The 15,626-nt window shown below is 36.4% G+C and overlaps 1 protein-coding gene across 1 annotated transcript; it reads left to right on the plus strand.

Moving 5' to 3' along the window:
* Positions 1-2,195: 2,195 nt before the first annotated feature.
* LOC146002088 (larval cuticle protein A3A-like) lies at positions 2,196-15,329 on the plus strand. Its single transcript, XM_083139804.1, has 3 exons — positions 2,196-2,291; positions 13,006-13,275; positions 14,992-15,329. The coding sequence occupies exons 1-3, from the start codon at positions 2,277-2,279 to the stop codon at positions 15,229-15,231; spliced, it is 525 nt and encodes a 174-aa protein (XP_082995930.1). The 5' UTR covers positions 2,196-2,276; the 3' UTR covers positions 15,232-15,329.
* The last annotated feature ends 297 nt before the right edge of the window (positions 15,330-15,626 follow it).

Genomic DNA, 15,626 nt, shown 5'->3' on the forward strand with positions numbered 1-15,626 from the left:
CTGTAATTTAAAATGTTGAGTTATTCGAAAACAGAATTTTTACCTCTTGCTTTAACAATTTGGGATATACCGGCGTCCGTGGCGGAGTGGTTAACACAGCACGCTACGATGCGTCCCGGGTTCGAATCCAGGGCTGTGCATGGCTGTTCTTTGTGAGTGTCCCTTTATGAATTTCATGATATCATGACTAATCCTCGTCTTCACGTTTAGCCAATATTGGTAGAAAAGCGAAGTAAGATAAACCAAATCAATCAATCAATTTGGGATACGTTGATATATCATTAATATGTTTTAGCCAAGCAGTTATTTTTTTCTAACAGTTCACAAAGCTTAGTACCGGCACCTTTTCTCATTGACCGGATAACAATTAATAACAGTTTGTGTTAACGAACGAAATATAAATAATCAAGTACAAGCGTACAACTATCAATATTAATTTAACTTTGAATGTTATCATTTGTATCGTCAAATTTATCGGAATTATCAACACCTTTCTAATAAAAAACAAGGAAACACTATTGCGAGAATGATTAAACACACCAGTTCGATGCATTGGTACTAAAGTTACAGAGAAATGAACATACCTGGGAAGAAATGCTCACTGCGCACACTGTAATGTTTGCTTTGTTCATTAATGTTGGCACGATTTATTCTCACCAATCTTCTGATCAACAATCATGGAGTTCCGTGATAAACGTGAGTTTCTGTTAAACAACCGAATACTGCACAGTACCATCGTAAACAAGGTTGAAATCTCCTCCCTCCCGCATGAATTCCGTATGTTTACAATAGTAAACTCAATGATTACATGATCAATCATGGCTGCTCGATCCCACAATGCAATTTGTGACGTAGGTGAACCACACCTATAAAGGCGCACGAGAGGTCCGGCGGCTATAGGTTATTAAGCGAGCTTCAGACCCTCTAGCAATACAATACCTATGGACATTCAGCACCGAAACTGAAACTTTATAAGTAAATAAATAACTGATTAGATTAAATACTTCTATTGAAATTGGCTTAATGCTTTACTGCCAAGTGGATTTTTATATAATGTCTTCATCTTGGTTTGCATAAGCTAACTTTTATATCAGGTGTATACAAATATTAAAATTCACGTAACTTTAATTAATAATACTTATGAAATATCATCGGGTCTTTCGGGAAAGGTTCTTGTGGTTTACTTAATTTGGATGATAAAATTGAAGGTTTAACATTATTTGCTAGTACCTCATTCACTTACTTGGTTAGAATCTTTATGTTCTGTTTTAGGTATAATCCATTGTTACCCGTGTCTCATGTTTGTTCAAACAACTGTTTGCGCTTGTAGGGCCATAATAATATAACATGTTTGGCTGAAAATCTATTTTAACGCCAAAAGGAAAACTTTTGTTAACTATCGGTCTTTCTTTTCTGAATTAATTATTCTTACTGCGCCCCCCAAAGTCGTGCGCATCCCCCTCCCCGCACCGCGGGAGCTGCGGGGGTGTTATTTACACCACTAGGAGAAGGTATATGTAATGTATTTCGCCAAGCTGCATGCATTTCAGACGAGGGCCCACAAATCAACATTACCCAGTTTCCCCCAGAAATATTTTCGGATACCTTGAACAAGCGACTAAAAGTACTTTATGAGTAGAAGTTTCGAAGTTAAATTTATTCCGTTCATTAAAACAGGTTTTAATTGCACTCTCAGCCAATGAGATGAACTATTGGTGTAACAAGTACTAGTAAGAACGTTTCTGTGTGGCGACAGGTTGATATCTTATTAAGCTAACTTGTTAATCAAATGAGTCGTGACTTGTGAAATTAGATCCGGTTGATTGGCTGCTTATCCTCTGGGGAAAGGGGCTGTGTAGCTGTTATGAAACAAAAACCGTAAAGGATGGAATCATGCACCAAACAGTTTAAAAAAAAAACACAGTTGCAGGCAGAGAGAAACCGGTCAAAAATCTAACAGAGGGTTATTTTGCACAACTGGTTCAAGGGTACCATATTGATGTCCTTTCATCTTTTTCCCTGAACCCTGCGGACAATCGCTCCGCTGCAAATGGTAGGACACCGCGAAGTGAGAGGAGAAAAAGTAAGCGTGGTGCGTTTTGCTTCCTGCAAGGCTTGTCGCGGCTTCTTTTTTCCTTCTTCGCCTTTTACATACTTTCGCCTGCGAAATATTCCCTGCGTAGCCCGTGGGGCAACTCCCGACCAAACTTATATAAAGAATCGGATCACGAGAGGCTGGCTTGATTCAAATTTTGCCGTTCACCACCCGTAGCAACATGTCACTGGTTGAGGTGAGTGCGATTCTTGGTATCTCGTGTGTTTTTAGTGTGTGTACGTTTGTGCTCAGTATGTCACCCGTCCTGTTTCAGTTTACTAATTACATGTCAAAGTGGGCCTGAATCTCAATTTTTGATATTAAATGAAATACTGTAACTTTATTCTATCTTGTGCCTACAGTTTGGATTTGGATAAAAATTCAAGTATTATACATGAATAAGTTAAGATATTTTACATATTGTTCGTTTATTTTAACTTTTTGATTTACTTTTGGGGCTACCACTGTGACACAGAAAACAAACAATTTCTCCTCTAACTGTTTACATTTCCTCTTCAACTCCACTACAATATTCAAAGTTCAATTATTTACTCACCTTGTCTTAAATAATTTATTTTTCATAATTTGAAAATTCACAAAAATTAAAATATGTTCTCATTAAGTAGATTCAGTGTTTTATATGTCCCACCTGTGACACAATATTGTTCACTTATAACTATAAATCTATGAAAGTATTTTAAGAGTAGTTACGTTCAATCAACAGCGTTTAGTTTCATAATTCATTGCACAGAAACTGTAAGAAAAATGTTGCTTAACTACCAATACAATAGTTACTTTAATGTCGAAAATGTGATCTGGGTGTCCAACCAGTCATAATGGAATGTCCCTAATCTAAATGGGTACATTTTGTGGTAGGGACACTATGCAGCGGTTCCAATCCTAAACTGCAGATCCAGTTCCGAATAGCGAATTTGTGAATCAAATGGACTTATGATGAACTATGACGATCTTTTTACTTGCGAGAAATATACAGACGTCTCCGGAAGTGAAATGATTCACGTTGTTGCCTTCTAATCAAAAGACAGGTGCTGCATTGCAGGATGGGGTGCCGAGCGTATTATGAACGTTCCTATCTCGTATATTTATATTTATTTAGCAATATTAAATATATGCTAAATCTGTATAAGTAAAGTACAAGCAATCAAAGAGACACTTACAGAATCAGATGAGAGAAAATTTAAATAATTTCATACTTAATTTGTATAGGCAACTTTAAAATGCCGATGACTGCTCTATAATTATTTATTTATGTTAGGACAAAACGATAGTTATATTTGTCATTAATATAATGTGTTATAATAAATAATATATAGAGTGTATAATATATAATATTATATATTATACACATTAGGTAAGTTTATCAACACCGAAAATGGGAACAGATCGCCATATTAGAATATGAACTACAATGACATTTATTTCAAGCATATTCACTTAATTTTGGTGTTATTATTATTATTAACTCCTGAGATAAGAATTGTGGGTATGCATCCTTTAGTACAATGTGTGATTCTCTCTTCATCCTGGGCCTTCCTGATGGCGTAGTGGTAACGTCGTCGCCTTGTAATCAAGGAGTACCGGGCTCAATACCCGCTGGAGGCACATAGTTGTTCGAATCCTACTTTAGACTGTAGGTCTATTCTTGATTATCCTTCTGTGCATAAAGTGAACTTAAAACAAAAACTAAAAAAAAATCTCATCATCATCTCATCTTATCATCATTCACCCTCATCTTTGCGATTAGCTAAAAGTGGCAGGAAAACATAGTAAAATGAACTAAACCAATCAAGCAATCAAAGACTTCAAACTGGCAGTTCAGTCCAGATTAACCTATCTGAGAATATAGTGAATTTATACAAATTCTACTACTTTCGCTCGGATATCAAAATATTGTCTGTAGACCCCATGGTGGTGTAGACCCAACTAGGGTACATGTTTTCCATTGTGTATTCGTCTACACTCTTTCATATATTTCAGCTAATAATGTTGGTATCATAAACTGTTTTGTCCCATTTCGCATACAAGTACATGATTTTGTATTTTATTTATTTCGAATTCCTTTTTTATAATTTTGGCTAGTCACAGGGATGAGGAAATATGATGCTAAGGTGGATTCTTGCGGAAAGACTCAAACAGGAGTATCCATGCAAAGGTTGGAGTCAAACATTGAACCTTGAGTAATTAGGCGCCAAAGCCTTCATGAAAGACAAATTAGCTCCATGTGCACTTGGTCTGTTTACAATCGCTACAAAAACAAATTAAAGCATATTCATGCGCCAAAACTGTAGCAAAATCTATTTACATCAATCTGCATGTGAAAACAACAATGAATTTTGAGAACTTATCGTTAAGAAAGAAATTCGAGTGAAAATAGCAAGCCCTATTGTATAATTTCCATAACAATGGAACAATAATTTTCAGCAGCTACTCGCAATAACCTAGATTGATAAGATCTATAATCTATGCCAGAAAGGTCGAAGTCCAAAAAAGCTACGTATACCTGTCTTGAAATACTGGATGAACACAGGAAGAACAAACAACTGAACATCCCAGCTTAAAAAAATGTAGTGTTTATAATCCGGTTAGGAGCTGTACAAACCACAGATTATATATAGGAACAATAAATAGTTATCTGTGAGAGAAAAAGGACTGTTCGATTTGTCCAGCACCATACATCACATTCGCGTTTGCAAAATAAAAATGCAGTCACTCAAATATGGAAGAAGAGTGATTATACGCAAATGGTTAACCAGACACAATCGTATAAAATATAATGTGCTTAGAATATCCTCTTGTTTACCAGCTATCTATAAATAGATACCTCTAGGTATACCCCTTGTTTACCAGCTATCTACCTAGGTATATATAGATACCTCGACAAGGTCGTAGTTTTTACGTCATAATCTCGCTACATTTCGCTGGAATTGCGATTTTCTTCTTTTATATTATTGTTAACACATATACTGCACCGTAAAGACTCTTTCTCCCATAAAAAGGGGAGGAAAATACCGGGAAAATGGCGGTTTCCTTTGAAACTGATTCATTGGCGCATAGACATGTCTTTTGGGGGGGGGGGGTACAAGTTGTATTCTATTACTCGTATGATAATAATACAATTATACGGTACTTGATTCGTCCGTCTAGGCTAATTAGCTTCGGACCTACAGTCGTGCGCATTTTGCTGAATGGCTCAGTGGCGTACAGACATAGGCTATCGTTTTGTGGGTACAAGTCGTGTTGTATTGTTCATATCATAATAGTGCAGTTTTTTCTTGTTCCAGACATGCCAGCGATCATTTCCATGTGTATTTTGACAATGTCCTGTACTTTGTTGTCCAGGGGCGAAGGGGGCATTTTTTATGAGATTTTGGAGTTTTCCGGTTCCTCCCCTCACCCCGCATCCACATATACACTCAATGTACATACATTGTATGTAGTCCGAAAGTATGTTTCATTCCGCCTATAACGATGTATCATTCGTCTGTAGGGCAATTAGCCTCCGATCTACAGTCATCTAAATGAAACTGCATTTTGCTTAAAATTGGCCCGGTAGATACGAGCTTACCTGGCAAAATCGGATTGGTAAACATAATGATATAGGCCTAATAATAATAATGCAAATTAACAAATTAGTACAATTATCATGTTAATTTTTATAGCGCTGGAAAAATTGTAAAGCATGTGTCGAAACAACTTTACGGAAGAAATGTAGAATAATCTGTGCACTATTATTTTCATAAATTATATAATTCTTGCCCGACAGCCACGATACATTTTTCAGTCTTGGTGGCAATACCTTGGAACGTAAGGTAAAGCTAAAGTTTCCCGTGCATGAAGGCACATTTAGGGAATGTGGGGATTGGGCCTCAAACATTCTCCATATCGGCCATTTGCGTGATTGTAACAAGGGTTGTCCCCAGGTACCCATTGATTTGAGGATGGGTGAGCCCCAGAGTCGCTTTATGCGGTGACAAAGCCAGCGTGACAGTCAGACGCCCTACTGACTGGACAACCGGGGCTCTTTTAAATTATTTGGAGGAAAGGCACTAAAGAATATTCTTACCTATATAAGATTTGTATTTCGTATTTGTCTTATTCGTCTTCACTTTTCTGACACTTTGCCCAATCGTGACGATGAGAACAAATGGTATAAATAAATTTAAAAATGAAATTTCGGTACGTTAGGTTTTTGTAGGAAAATTTTTAAATATTTACATTGATTGAATAAGATAGCCAGATATCAGGCACACCTGGTACTGTCCTCTGACACTACCAATGTTGTCATTAGAGTAATTGTGAAAATAATATACATTTTGATTAATAATTAAAAAATCGTCTGTAATGCATAAAATGCGTAAAATATTATTGTTCCTTTATCATTTCGGTAAATAGTCACACAGGCCATCGAAGTCTCGGTTTTAGAACACCCCGTATTAGGTTAGGAACCCAGGCTCAGTTTTGTTTGAATACAAATAAGCTTACAAGATACGTGTAAAGTAACGAAGTAAAGTATCCAAAATAAGTAGGAATGTATTCTATTGACTGCAAGAGAAACATTGGTGATGTTTTGGATAAACAAACAAGAAGAAAACTCTTTCGGAATGTAAAAAGTGTTCCCCTGTGCTTAGCACCACGCCATGAAGGCGTATAGGGGGTGTGGGGGTAACGCCCCACACTTTCTTGATCCGGTCGTGAGTAGGGGTGATGTGATCAGCACCACGCCCCTGACCGCCTTTACCCCCAGGTACCCATGTAATTCGACGCTGGGTGGGCGCCGGGACCGCTTCCAACGTGGGAAAAGTTCCCGGATTTGAACCGGCCGGGGATCGAACCCGGGATCTTGAGCATGGTAGTCAGACGCATTACCGACTGAGCCACCGCGGCCACTATGTAACAGTGCCTAATTTATTCAACTGACAATTCTAGTTATTTGTTTGCTTTCGGATGTGCAGGATGGTTTAAGAAAATCACTTTGTCTAGTTCTCATTCAATGGGTTGCTAGGTGCCTGGGCTTGACTAACGTTGATACTTCTAGGCGAATCAGCCCTCGTAGTGAAGATACTGAACGTAGGTAAAGTAGCATAACTGGGGCTTTAAAACTCTTATATATTCCGTTATTTCTACAGTAGTATCCAAATTGCATTATTATATACTCTGTCTCTTTTATCTCTGAAGCAAGCAAACGAAAACAAGTCTCTGGCGCAAGTAGTGACGCACGACGGTTCCACCAATGCGCGTGAGAGGCAATACGATTGCGTTACCAGCCTTCGCAGCAGCGTGTACTGCTTCGCTCTGCCCACTCGATTTGCCACCATCTTCTGCCGTTATGCGCGGTCTTGCTCCAGAGATAAGGGGACAGGGTATAGATATACATGGATATTCACCTGAACTACTAATTTTGTCACTTTTTCTAGTTTGTAAAAAACATATAAAACTTAACTAGAATTTTGGTATTTTCACACAGAACTAAGTCCTTAAAATACATATATCTGTCACTTCCACAGTACGGTCTCAAATATCATTTTTACGCAAAACTGATAATTTTCTACCGAATATAGAAAAACTCAATATGCTGACCAAGGCAGAAATTTATTTTATTGTAAAACATAAACTAAACGTAACGTTTCAACCTTCTAGCAGAGTCTGAAGAATACTTTGCTAGAAGGTTGAAACGTTACGTTTAGTTTATGTTTTATAATAAAATAAATTTCTGCCTTTGTCAGCATATTGAGTTTTTCATATCATGGAAACAAGGTTTAATGGTGTTATAATTGAATATAGAATAATCTTATTTTTCCTAGTTCTTTTACGAGATATAACTTATCGAGAATTCTAGTATTTTTAAGCTCAATATCGCCACACCACACTGTATCAAGTTAATCCATACAGGCCTTGAAACGCGAGTTATGATGCCACCTTTTGGATACAAATTGAAATTATCCCTTAGAATATAGCCAAACAACCAATATTATTATAACCGTCGAAGGAACTACTGATTTAGGTTCAGTTTTTTCACGTACAGGTTTGTTTGAACTTGATCTCTAGTGCTAAACCTGTACTACTACCCACTTGAGTGAAATGAAACTCCACTTGAATTGAACCCAAGACAACTAACCAGGCCTACCTCTTGTTCTCCTTCTCTCTCTTCTAGCTCCAATTAACTGTTTTGCTTTTCTATCATTTTAATTGTCTTTGTGACACTTTCCTCTTCTATTGGCTTCTGATGTAATTCTTCCCTGATTCTCTAATTTCGTACTCTATCTCTTCTTGTTTTGCCAACTATTCTACAGAAGCATTTCATCTCTACTGTCGTTATTTGTCTTACTTTTTTTCCTTTCAGGGGTGCCCATCCCCCCCCCCCTCACAAAGGCCAATGGCGCATCCTCAAAAATCATGTCATGCGTCCTCCCAAATCATACAAATCCTTACAAAGTATTTAATTACAACAGCGTGTCTACCGAAAGTAACTTCTTTCTTTGCTTTAATGAACACTATACTTGATCTGCACTCCTCCATAAACAGGGGTGCCCGTCACTCAAGACCGCCCCTAAAATCGTTCATCATAATCCCCCCCTCCAAAATAGTTTGGATGAATACGTAATAATTGGTGTCTACTTGAATGAAATACCATGTTAAACTGTCCATATTTTTTAATTGTTCGATTTTCGAAAAAAACTTAAAGCTAGCTTATTGATTGGTTAAATGTAGTAAATTTAATTGTAAATATGCATATAAATAGTTTTTTTGAGTGGGTTTATAAAACTCACAATTTGAGTATATAACAGAAATTGTTATACAACTTAAGATAAAGATAGAAAATTCAACCTTGGCAATCCAAATAATCCAGCCGTATGACCGATTCAATTATTGTTTCACGAGACATTACACAACCCTAGCTACAATTTCTTAACCTCAGGGCGATAATATAATACGGTTCCCCTTTCAAACAACTCACCCTCCCCCGTTTTCTTGGTGCAAATATAATTATTTAGTAACTCATAACAATAATTACGTGGATTTTATCTTCAGTGCAAATTTAACTTGTTAAATACAATTTCTTCTGTGACAAGAAGTTAGAAATGAGGATTCGATATATTTTTGTTCCACATGATGCATCTGATTTAAATTAAACAGTACCATTATATTGTAAGGAATGATATTATTAATGAAAATCGAGAATATCGCTTATGTCTTGTAATGCAACTACAATTTAAAACTTCACATTCACCTCAGTAAATCGCCAAACACTCATTTTTGCAACACTTCATTCCAAGCGAAGCGAGCAAGAAAATTTTGACATCCATTCCTTTGCAGGCTTTAAAGAATATTAATTTATTGAGGTGTGGATACTTTCTTAGGATCCCGAGATATTTAGTCTCTTGCAGCTTCTGTTTTGGCACGTTCGGGGTCGAAAACTGTATCCCTAAATACAGTCTCCAAGATCCAGTTACTTCCAGTTGTTACACACTGTACTAAGCATGCATACAAATAGAGAAGCGGCTTTTATTTGAAGCGTAAAGTTTTTAACATGATACCAGATAAAAAAAGTTAATGCCATTTCGTCCTCTGGCTATACAGGATGAGTTAGCCTGGACGTTGATGGATTGCCTATCCCAATTATGTAATTATCCACTTGTTTATTGACAGCTTAATTAGACTTTCCTGTTCTCTTAGAGGAATAAGAAACGAAATTGCTTTCATGGTTTAAAAGAAGTCGAGCACTGCTTCATTAACTTTTGCTTTCAATCCGAATTGACAAGTGACACGTGCATGTGCGACTAATTCAGCTTAATACTTACTACTCAATAGTTATTATCAGGGCTGGAATTAATATGTATTAACAAGTTGCTTTATATCCTACATACATATGGACTAAAAATTGGCAAAATATGGACTAAAACAGGGACTAACACAAACGTAAAATGACCCAAAACGATGCAAGGAAGATTTTCTCATATTGATTTCCCCATTTGTGTAATTTCAAATAAAATAAAGAATCTATTATATTTCGATTGCATTAATACTTAAAAGTGACAAGCTACCGAAAACGAACTCAACCTAATCGAATAGTTAAAATTATAAAAACCAGCTTGTTGCAAACTTAAGATGTGTATTTAACAAAATAATAATTTGAATAAGAAGTATAATTCACATGATAGTTTGACGAACTATTAGCAAAACATTCTTAATAGAATGTACTTCTTGATAAAGTCATACTTTTCATTAACGATTAAATTTTTTAATACAATGTGAACGTGTTAAACCTCGACAGTTAGACCACAACGCTCCTCCATCAGCAGTATTATTGCCTCGCAACAATATCAAGCACATATACTGCCACCGGACGATAAGCCGCGGACTTTTTATTTTTCTATGAACTTGTCACCCATCGAAAACAGCAATTTTAACAAAGAAAATTAGAAAACAATATACGTCGCATTATACAGCCCCCTTTGCACAATTCCTACAAGAACACGTGCCGGAGCCGAGAGCTGAAATGGTCATAGAACCACATAATTGATTTATTTTGAACAATTACAACAGTGGCGTACAGAACTCCCCGCAGCCCCCATGGTGGGCTTCGGGGCGCAGTAAGAATGATAGCCTCTACAACTGCAAACAGAAAATGTTAATCACTAGAAACGTAGAAAGTGAATTACCAGATTAGAAGAATACCTTCAATACCTGAATAGTTCAAGTCATTGATTACGTCGCCGAAGGGCAAGAAAAAGGGCTGGCAACACTGACTTTAGCCCCTCCCGCACCTATTTACAGCCCGCGTTTCGTCAGGTTTGGTGAACCTGTGCTGCTCCCGTATGTTGTTAAAGTTTCGTTTTGTAGTTGTTATTGTTAATGAAATCAGAAATGTGTAAAACAAATGTCCAAGAGGTGCTGAATTTCGAGAAAGGAAGAAAGAAGAGGAATAAAAGGCAAATAAATATCATAAGATCCATTTAATATTAAACCTGGCAACAGTAGTCACTGCCGGATTTAGCGGGAAGGGCATGGTGGAGGGGAGACAAAGCAATTTAAAAAGTATTGATACCGAACAATGTTCGAGTAATCCTTTGTTAGACAGTGTACATTAATCGGGATTAGATTTACTATAGTCACTTAAATTAGTCGACACTGGAAAATCAAATCTCAGGCTTGTTGCTTACAAGGCAATAATGTTAAACGATGGACACAAAGCGATAGATCAATATTTCCCATTTCCATGACAGTTTCGTCTGACGAAATGATTTCTCAAGCTTATCCCCCTTTCTGAAACCACTGCTAATAAAAATAACTAAGAACTACAAAAATCTATACTAATGTTATCACTTTAAAATCAAAGGGAAGTGGATTCGTTTCCTGGTGGAAGTTTCACTTTGAGTGTCCACTCCCGATTAGTGTATCTGACTACAAATTGGCCTTATAACAAGCCCATGTAAAGCAAGGTATGACTCACTTCTTAAAATTCATGTATTTTCATTCATAATTACAATACATAATTTTTTACTTTGTTGTCTTAACCTTTCGTACCAGTTTTTCCATCAAATTACATGTGTGCATTTTCATATTAGTGTACCTAATATAAATGTAGGTGTGAATTAATATTTTTTAAAGGAATGTTTATTTTAAAGGGGAATATGCCCACAGTTGAAAGTTGCGGAGGGCCGCAGAGCGTGTTAGTTACGCTACTGAATTCCAAAATGTACAAGTATGAACAATATGTGAAATAAACCTGTTGAAATATGTAAAATTAAGTATGTTTTCCTTAATTATGTAAAGTATTTATTAAGGGTAGAAATATGGAAAAATTTTAGTAATAAAATCAGTCTTAGCTATATCACTACAAACATTACTATTCGTAAATGTGCTAATTCGTCAAACTAAAAATATGTATTTACATAAAATCCTAGCCCTATATAATATATTCAGTAATGACAAATAGTATATGGAGGGAAGTTTTGAAAATGGGAAACAATAAAAATAGGGAATACGTGTTCTGCAAATTGATAAAAATGGTTATGAAGGTATATTAGTAAAACCGGTTATAATTTCACATAATTTTAATCGACACTTCATTGCATGAAGCTCATGCTTCATGTTTTGAATATTACCTCGCACAAATATAATAGATTCTGTGTGAAGTACTCATTTTAAACTAGTAGATATGCGATAGTAACACTTTCTGATTTATTCAATTCAATAGAACAGAAGTGAATGCTGTCAACTACAGAATTCTAACATACAGTTATTAAACAATAGTTTTTGTTGAATAAGAGCGTCTGAATTTTACAAAGAATAAAATTATTTTGGCTACGGATTAGGGTGAGTATATTAATTGATTGGTTGATTTGGTTTATTTTAATTCGCTTTTGTGATACTTCGGTTAATTTCGAAGCTGAGGATGAGTGATGATACGATGAAGGGGCATTCACAAAGAAAACCAATACGCTTGCGGGAATTCGAAACTAAGACCCCTGGCGTCGTAGCATGCTGAGCTAACCACTTCGCCACAAAGGTCGGCACTTGAATATTAAAATGTGAATAATAACATTCTTGTGCATCAAGAAAACTAGTCAGGATAGTCCATTCGGTAGAACATGTCTTTAATCCTATACAGAAAATCAGCTGTAGGCCGTCAAGAAAACGTTTATTTTTCATGTTCATGGCTGACAGATAAATATAATAAAATAATCAACATCAAGAGAACATTGCAGTTCTCACGCAATGATGCAAAAACCCAATCTCAACAACCCTTCTCAATTTCCTTGGTATATATCTATTTTTTTTATTCCTTTTACAAAAAAATATTAGTTGGACATTAGCATGTATGTATTCATTCAAAAATGATAAATATTGCTAGTTAGTATGCACATTTTTAAGATTTATCTTTCCAGGTGACTCTTGCTTTGGTGTTAATGATGATCATTGTGACGACAAATGGATCTCCAATTACAGTTCCTATATTTCGCCGCAATTCTTCGCCGGGATCTTTGCAAGCCGCACCAGTACTTCGTAGAAGTTCATCACCTGTTATAGCAAGGCCTGCACCATTCCTTACTCCGGCAGCTTCTTTGGTTTCGCACCAGGCACCAGTGTTCGCTCAAGCAGCACCTTTACTTTCTAAAGCACCAGTGGCCATTAGGAAGAAAGCCATAGATTACTATGTGAGTACTGGTATATCTAATAATCTATTCTTAGTATGATCACGGTTTTAAGGCTTTTAAAAAGATAATAGAATAAAAATTATTATTGTAACAGATTTAAATATACAAAGCAAACAAGAATGTTTGAGAGATGTTCTAAGATATGGAGATAGAAAGTGAGAGGGAGAGAGAGAAGAATAGATATATATATGCAGTCCTCCCACATACAGAGTGTTCCAAAATAGTGTTTACACTCTTTTAACCTTAAGGACAGAGAGACTATTAGAGATAACTGACTGGACGTTTTGCATTTGAAGCTGAAATGTTTACGTTGAGTGTGTGAGCGCGTGTGGTCATTCTATTGTTTTTTAGTTTCATCACAGCGCACCAGGCGGTAGGCATTAGTGTACACAAAATGGCAGAAGTTAGCAATTTTTCTTTCGAGAAACGTAAGGAGTGTTCATTGTCCTCCCATATCTCCAGATTTAACACTGTTAGATTTCTATCTGTGGAGGAACTGCGAAGAACGACGTGTACGCAACGGACACTGGATGAGACATGCGATTGAGACTACCTGTGCTTCCCTTCCCGTGAAAACCGTATCTGCTGTTTGTCGATCTGTAGATCTTTGCAGACGGTGTATTACTGCCAATGAACATCTATAACTTTAAGGTATGTGACACAAAAATAAGTTCATATTTAGTGTTATTAGTGTTCCTGTTATTAACTTCCAAAAAGTGTAAACTCTCTTTTAGGACACTCTGTATATCGTGAGAGAGATAGGGAGGAATGAGACAAATATGGAGAGAGGAGATAACACAGACATGTATTTTCACATAACTTAGTCGCAGTGATTTTATAAACTTATGTGTGCTCTTTTGAAATGCATACCTAGTCGTTATTAAAGGTAAGTTCTGCTACTTACGTTTCATCCGAAACTAAGATAATAAATAGAGTATTTTCAAAACTGACAGAATTGCCAATAAGCAGTTTATAAGTGAGAAAAGAATATCGCTCATGCTTTTGACTGCTTGATTGAGAGCAAGTACTCGAAGTTTTTTTTTTATTCATAAATATGTCCCCTGAAGAAGTCATACTTTGTAGTTGAATAATAATATATCTGTATCGGAAAATTTTTGATCCCGATACGTAATATAAAAGTATGCCTTCACAAACGGAAAGTATTTTCTTCTCAAAAGAATTCAAGTTATCTGATTGCGCAAGTAGATTTGTTGAACGTACATTTATAATTTATGTTCGAAAATAGTACATAAATCTTATTAAATGAGTTCTTGAAAATGCAGTAAAATATTTTAGTAGTCATATGATTCCCATACAAAATTCCGACATGTTATTGAATCCATTTGTCAGTATGTGAATCATGTAATTCTTAATTAAAGATCCCTGTAATACTTTGCTAGTCATTGTGAAGTAAGAAGATGGTATGTCGATGACACAAGTTCTATATTTTGTCGCCAATTGTACTGAATGATTTCTCTTCAAGTATATACTTTAATTTTTTTTAAAGAATGAATTTTAATTAAAACACTTTACTTTATTTCGTGAACCCTCTCTTGTTGATAAAGGACGTCTCTTGGTATGACGTGTAGGCCGCAAGTAGCATAGGCGTTGACGCACTCAGAATTGTAAGTTCAGTCAATCGAAGGCATTGTCAAGATCATGCATTTCTATTTCTTGAAGAACCAAATTAAATTTCCTTCATGGTATCCTTTGCAGGCGTATCCCAAGTACATATTCAAATATGGCGTGCAGGATCACGACACGGGTGACATGAAGAATCACTACGAGACGAGGGACGGCGACGTTGTGAAGGGGAGGTACAGCTTCCTGGAGCCCGACGGCACCCTCAGGGTGGTGGAGTACACGGCCGACAAGCTCAACGGCTTCAACGCAGTCGTCAAAAGACACGGACCAGGGACTCATCCTCAGGAACAAGGCCACGTTTACGGAAAGTAAACTCTCACCAAAAGATCAAAGTTGTTTGGTTAAGTACAAAGGGTCGTCTGTGGATTAAGGACTGATTGTCCAAATAAAGTATTATTTTTGTTAATATACCAGTGGTTATTTGTTTTTCGATTTCCACTTTCAGCAAAAAATCAAGGTTACCTGGTCAAGTACTATGTGCATCATGTAAATTAAGGACTGGATCTTCAAATATAGCATTATTTTTGTGTATATAGCCGTGGTTAAATGTTCTTCCTGGAACAAATTTCCAACCATTTCATAGCCGTGGGTTTTGGTGTTATTGGAAAACTAGTTAAACTAGTAAAGAATTTAAATAGGAGGCTTCCAGACTAAAATCACCCCCACTTCAGTAATTATTTTGCGTTGAAAACTAGTTATGGCTATCA

Source organism: Lepisma saccharinum, chromosome 18 (assembly GCF_977018435.1).
Source record: "Lepisma saccharinum chromosome 18, izLepSacc3.1, whole genome shotgun sequence".
NCBI classification, from domain to species: Eukaryota; Metazoa; Arthropoda; class Insecta; order Zygentoma; family Lepismatidae; genus Lepisma; species Lepisma saccharinum.

Bases quoted from the DNA above. Each gene is read 5' to 3' on its own strand.
- LOC146002088 (XM_083139804.1), top strand. The intron at 13,276-14,991 runs GTGAGTACTGGT...TATCCTTTGCAG, and splicing joins AGAAAGCCATAGATTACTAT to GCGTATCCCAAGTACATATT.